This window comes from Nicotiana attenuata, unplaced genomic scaffold (assembly GCF_001879085.1).
Source record: "Nicotiana attenuata strain UT unplaced genomic scaffold, NIATTr2, whole genome shotgun sequence".
NCBI classification, from domain to species: Eukaryota; Viridiplantae; Streptophyta; class Magnoliopsida; order Solanales; family Solanaceae; genus Nicotiana; species Nicotiana attenuata.
Genome location: NW_017670958.1, coordinates 367,926 through 374,799, shown reverse-complemented (window position 1 = coordinate 374,799; position 6,874 = coordinate 367,926). Strand labels below are relative to the sequence as shown.

General features: G+C 34.2%; 1 protein-coding gene across 1 annotated transcript; it reads right to left on the bottom strand.

Moving 5' to 3' along the window:
• Positions 1 to 1,207: 1,207 nt before the first annotated feature.
• Positions 1,208 to 6,636, bottom strand: LOC109244803. Its single transcript, XM_019411947.1, has 6 exons — positions 6,544 to 6,636; positions 2,945 to 3,139; positions 2,132 to 2,287; positions 1,946 to 1,999; positions 1,690 to 1,830; positions 1,208 to 1,513 (listed from the first exon to the last, which is right to left on the bottom strand). Exons 1-6 carry the CDS (start codon positions 6,634 to 6,636, stop codon positions 1,208 to 1,210), a joined length of 945 nt encoding a protein of 314 aa, XP_019267492.1.
• Positions 6,637 to 6,874: the final 238 nt, after the last annotated feature.

Sequence of the window (6,874 nt, the reverse complement as noted above, 5' to 3'; positions counted from 1 at the left end):
GAATCACATTAAACAACGCCGAAACAACGAATCAAACTATAAAACGAACTTATGAACTATTAAATCTTCAAATTTCTAAACTCGTGCCGAAACCTATCAAATCATTCCGGAATGACGCCAAATTTTGCAGACAAGTCCAAAATGACATAACAGAGCTGCTCCAACTCTTGGAATCTCATTCCGACCCCGATACCGCAAAAGTCAATTATTGGTCAAACTTCTCCATTTTGCAAACTTCAACTTTTCCAACTTTCGCCGAAATGCCTCAATATACCCTACGGACCTCCAAATATGATTTCGGACGCGCGCCTAAGTCCAAAATCACCATACGAAGCTATTGGAATTATCAAAAATTTATTCCGGGGCCGTTTACTGAAAAGTCCAATTCCGCTCAAATTCTCACCGCTTAAACTCCCAAAACTAGATTCCTTCTTCCAATTTGACTCTCATATTATGAAGCTGTTCCAGACCTTACGCCGCTGAACGGATCTTAAATTCTCAAAATGACCGGCCGGGTCGTTACAATGATTTTGACCACAGTGGCCGAGATGATATGATTGAATGCCCACAGAGGCTTGATGATGTTATGAACGCATATACCTATGCATGGTATGACATTTATACGCATATGCGTGACATTATAAATATTAAATGATTCGCAAAGCTATTGAGACATACATGTTGAGTCTTTTACTCCATGTTTCTCTCATGACTTTATTTACTGATTTTCATTCGTTATATACGCAGTACACTATTTGTACTGATTATCCCTTTTTCCTGGTGACGCTGCGTTTTATGCCCGCAGGCCCCGATAGACAGGTTGAGAGTCCTCAAAGTATGCTATCAGCTCAGCAGAAGGTGTTGGTGCGCTCTATTTGCTCCGGAGTTTCTTATTTAGTCAATATAATTAAGACATGTATTGATTGGTATGGCGGGACCCAATCCTGACCTTTATGATACTTATGTACTCGTAGAGACTTGTAGACAGATATCATACAAATAGTTGTACGGCCTTATTTACTACTTTACAGATTGCAGGTAGACCATATGTCAATAATTGGTAACAAAGGAAAATCGGCAAAAACAATTAAAAGGAAAAAGAATTAGAGGAATCAAAGTTCATTCTTCCAAATATGACATGGAAAAACATTCTTCATATTTTTTTGACATAGAAACTAAATATTATCATGATAGTAAGTAACTGGATTTAGACTTGAAAACTCTCTCCCGGTCCCCCATAAAATACACAATGTTTGAACTCTCCAGGTCCTATATGTGGAAAATCCAGAACTCGATACAAACGATAATCATCGAGATATATGTTCGTCTTATCTACATTTATTGTCGTGCCTTCATCGTTTAGAACGTAAAGTCTCCTACAATAAGCATCATAATTGGAGTATCCAAAGGGAAAATAACTTGAGCCCATTGGAGGTTCACGCACACCTGGTGGGTTATATGCGACGCCTCCCCATTCAACGTTATCAGCAAAGCTTGCCAAGCTAGTGAAAATCTTTTGAGGCCAAAAACCAACTTGTTCATAAGTTTCATCAACTAAAACCCACCAGTTTCCATTGGATTGATCCTTTAAGGCATAAATATATATATATATATATATATATAGATATTAGTACTTTGTAGCTTTCAAAAACTTTAAAAAATAATAGAACATAAGGAAATAAAATGTACCCGATGGATGTTCATTGCGAACTCCCATGAATACTTATCTCCACGGTGTGAAATCGTATCGAAAGTCATGTCAGCAGGCATCTCATTGCTTACTTGTACAAATCCAGGGCATAGCATATTGAAACAATGTGTATTACCAGCCTAGAAAACGTAAACTATACATGAACTCTTTTCAATTGAAGTAAATAACTAACTGAAGAAAATGTTAGTTTAATAACAGTAAAATGAAGTCATTAGAATACATAAGATAACTTACTTGAAAATGCACAAAAAACCTAGTCTTATTATCCCCATATAGAGTTGGATCTACCTAAAACAAGAAATATGTTTATCATAATATCATTATAAATTAATGAGAGCTAATTGAGAGTCGTCACAAATTATATAGAGCTATCAGAAGTAAAATAATTAAATCAGCAAATAAACAAATTTTTAAACTTACTCGCCAACCAACTTGTAAAATGTCTGATCCTTTCTTAATTATCAAGCGACATGCACTATGTTGCTGACCTTCTGCATAAGGTTTCCATATACTAGGCGTCATTCCAGCTCCCACAAACTTGTCATTAGGATTTTTTAGAATTCGAACTATTGCAAGCTGAATATAAGAATGGAATATTTGTTAACTCATGATAGGATATATCAAAATCTATAACTTTATCTTAAGACATATGTGATTAGAAAACAGAGGAGGAAATCATTTTAAGTTTATTAATTATTGGTTACTATTTTGTAATTCTGTATAATAGAACCTAAGCTTAAAGAAGCAAAAGTCGAGACCATTGAAGCACAATTTGATAAGCAACACATAAAAGAGCCTTCTTAATGTGTTGGACTACATGGTATAACGATAACCTTTTGCAGTTTTTGTTCAAACAACAGAAAATAATTATAAACAAATTTTTTGCACCATGATCCTTTTCTTGATATTGAACCGCCATAAAGAGAAAACATAGAACTAGAAAATGAAATGACAAAATTAAAAATAATAATTTTTTTTCATATTTATGTACCTTGTATCCTTTTGAAGAAGATATGTATCCTCTTTTTGAATCACTTTTGTTGAAAGTCTGTGTAAAAGCAATAACTTGTATGAGATTTGCTGCAACGGCGGACAAATATAAATCTATTTAAGTGACCTCTTTTTCATTATTATACGTTTAATGATTCATAACATATTAGATTTAATAAATGAAATCATGAATCTATTTTTCAAGCTAAGGCAAAGCAGTGAATTGGTTTAACATGTTCTTACAGTAGTCAACTCAGTATCGTATGTGACATCTTCTGGTGGTGGCATATTCATTTGTCTAACAAGATCTTCTTTAGTAATTTTTTTGATAGGAACTGTTCCAAAAGGACAACCACCATCTTTTGACCATATCATCGATGACCAATTAGTTGTGGAGGCATTTGAGTTCTGCTTTGACCTACCTAAAGTAGGTTTCATCTGTCCATCCAAAACTTAAATCTTGTGTCAACAATATAAAAGTTGAAAGTAAATTAGAGATAGAGAGAGATAGATAGAGAGAGAGGAGAAACATGCCTCCGGATGAAATCGTGATATTTTAACATTGGATGATCAAATGCTGGTTGTTTGTAAAAATCCACACAATTATATGTATCTCCATATTTAGTCTGAGAACGAAAACTTCATGAAATAAGTAATCTTGATTACAGTAGCTTGTTATCCAATATATAATTTCAGTTGTGCATAAAAAAAATTTACAAAAGAGAGAAGAGAAAGAAAAGCATGAGTACAATGACTTTTGCCCAAAATATATACCTTAATTATTTTGATTGACGGTTTGTTGATAAGTTTAAGTTGTTTTTCCAACTCTAACTCCTCTACTTTGGATAGCTTGATTTTTCCTTGAACCCCATCATAACTCAAAAGAAGATATAGTACCAGGAAAGTTTGTCGAATAATTCTTTGATCCATCAAGATTACCTGAATACATGAATTTAGTTTTATACGTATGAATGTTAGGATATATATGTAAATACAATATTACTTAAACAAACAAATCACTAATTAATACAACCTGCTAATGTAAATTAGTTAACAAAACAAGAAAGCACTAAGTAATAAACTTACTTGATTTACTAGATGTATGAAGCTTAAGTTTTTGAGCACCTATCACCTTTGCTAGTTTGAGAAAGATGTTATATAGAGGGGTAGAAGAGTTTTAAACTGGCTTTCTTACATAATACTAAATTAACGTAACCTTCTGAATTAAGCATATTTAACTGAATCTAAAGAAGATTTTATGCTAATAAATGTTGATTGACCAAAAAGAAGTAAAATCCAAAAGGACAATCTAAACAAAGATTACTAATAGAATTAATAAAATAATGAGGTTTCGGTTAATAAAAGTTGCATTATATGATATAAGCCAAGATTTGTCACAATTTGAAAGGAGTTTCACACTCTCATTAGTCTGTTTGGCCAAGATGAAGAAATCAACTTATTTTTGGAAGTGATTTTTTCAAAAGCAAAAAGTGCTTTTGAAAAAAGTACTTTTGGAGAGAAGCAATTTGTGTTTAGCTAATCACTTTGAAAAGCACTTTTGAGCAATAATTTGTGTTTGGCCAAGCTTTTCAAAAAGTGCTTTTAAGTATCAAATTACGAATAAGGACATGAATAGATTTACTTAATAGTTAATATTATAAGCATTTCAATAATCTCAAAATTTGTTATTACAGACAATAATTAAATTATTTCATTTTTTTAAATAAAATATGAAATAAAATTAAAAAGTACTTAATTATTTTAATATAAGTTAAATATATTAAAAATCATTCACAAATATAAAAGCATTCACCCCTAAAGTTACTATATATTATAAAGCTATCCTAAAAACAAGAAGAAATACTTATACCTAAGTATTAGATTTAACAATTATTTTGGTATATACTATATTTTGTTAAGGGTATTTTTGATTAGAAAAAGTCAAAACTGCTCCTACTTCTGCTTTTGGGAAGAAGCTACTTTTTTTCTGCTTCTTCCCAAAACAAAAAAAAGCTTGGCCAAATAGCTCAAGTTCGAAAAAAAAAAGTGCTTTCAGGAAAAGAAGTACTTTTGACCTCTTGAGAAGCTTGGCCAACCAGGCTATTCAGTCAACTAAAGTTGATTATGCGAGACCTAAGGTAAAATTTGTGATATTGAAGCAAGCAATTCTTTTTAATCTAATTTTTTTAGAAGTTATATATAAGGGGTAAGGGAAGGGAAAATGGGAAGGAATTATAAGGTAAAAAAGTCGAACCTCACAAACAAAGGTAAAAGTTTTGGTAACTAACCAACTTAGCTATTAAAATTCCCTAAAACAAGAAATTTAGTTGGCACAAATAAAGGTGAATGGATAGGTTGGATCAAATTTCAAACAGGCTGAATTAAAATTGAATCATGACTCAAGTTGCTCAAAGTTTACTTGGGCCAAGATAAGTAGAGTTAAATTTATATAAAAATTTTGTCACGACCCCAAAACCAACCCGGTCGTGATGGCGCCTATCATGGAACTAGGCCAGCCGACAAACCCAAAACCAAATATTATTTTCCATTCTTAGGATAAAATCAAATCTATTTAACAATAAACCTTTATATAGTGTTTAAAACAAAACAACAATGCGAAAAGAAAGCCCGACATCAGGGTGTCACTAGTCATGAGCATCTACTACAACTATTTGATAACCTCAAGACCAACATGGTCAGAAAAATCACAGAATACACTAAGGGAGGATAAGAAGGGAGAAAAGCAGGGCTGCGATCGCCAAGCAGCTACCTTGCTAACTCCGATGAACCTGCTACCGAGCTTAGAAATACCTGAATCTGCACACAAGGTGCAGGGAGTAATGTGAGTACGCCAACTCAGTATGTAATAAAAGTAAATAAAGACTGAGTAGTAAGAAATCACGTAATCCACGTCATAGCACCACAACGGGTACTGTATGTTTCCAAAACAGGATACAAATCAAATCATCTCGTTAAGCTCCAATTTCAGTAAAATACTTTGAAAAATAACTTTCTAACAGTTTTAATAGAGGTTCAATGTAGTTTATAGTGAAAGTGTAGTGGAGAGGTCGGCCCGTGGATGAGGCTACCTGGGAGATCGAGCGGGAGATGCGGAGCAGATATCCTCACCTATTTGAGACTTCAGGTATATTTCTTAATCCGTTCGAGGACGAACGTTTGTTTAAGAGGGGGAGTATGTAACGGCCCGACCGGTCCCATTTCTGCTTCTTTATGTCTTGTTCAACTATATTATGTGGTATCGGGTTGGTTGGTTCGGGTTCGAAGTGATTTTGAAGAGAAATAAGACACTTAGTCTCTTTTGAGTAAGCTTGACTTGAAAAACTCAACCGGATGTTGACTTATGTAAAAAAGGTCTCAGATGTAAATTCCAATGGTTCGGATAGCTTCGTTAGGTGATTTGGGACTTAAGAGCGTGATCGGAATGTATTTTAGAGGTCCGTGATAGATTTATGATTGAATTGGTGAAATTGGAATTTTGGCGCTTTCCGGTTGGTAGTGGAGATATTAATATAGGGGTCGAACTGAAATTCTAAAAATTGAAGGAGGTCCGTTGTGTCGTTTGGGATGAGTGTGCAAAATTTCAAGTCATTCGGACGAGGTTTGATAGACTTTTTGATCGAAAGCGGAATTTGAAAGTTTTGGAATCCTTAGGCTTGAATCCGATGGTGTTTTGGTAATTAGATGTTATTTTGAGTGTTCCGAAGATTGGTATAAGTTTGAATAGTGGTATATGACTTGTTCGTATTGTTGGCTGAGGTCCCCAGGGCCTCGACATAAATTCAGATGATTTTCGGAAAAGTTTGGCTTTGGAAATGAGCAACCGAAGCTGATTCCCCTGTCATAACCGCACCTGCGGATTGGGAACCGCAGTTGCGAGATTGCAGAAGCGTTAGATCAGCCGCAGATGCGGCCATATGAGAGAAGGCCAGAAGTCGCAGGTGCGTGAGGTGTAACGCAGCTGCGAGACCGCAGGTGCGGTTAGAAGGACCGTAGGTGTGTTATCCCTGGATCAGAAAGTATATAAGTTCCCCTTCGCAAAATTGAGTTGTCTTTCACCATTTTTATCCCGCAGCAATATATATATATATATATATATATATATATATATATATATATATATATATATATATATATATATATATAAAATCGGGC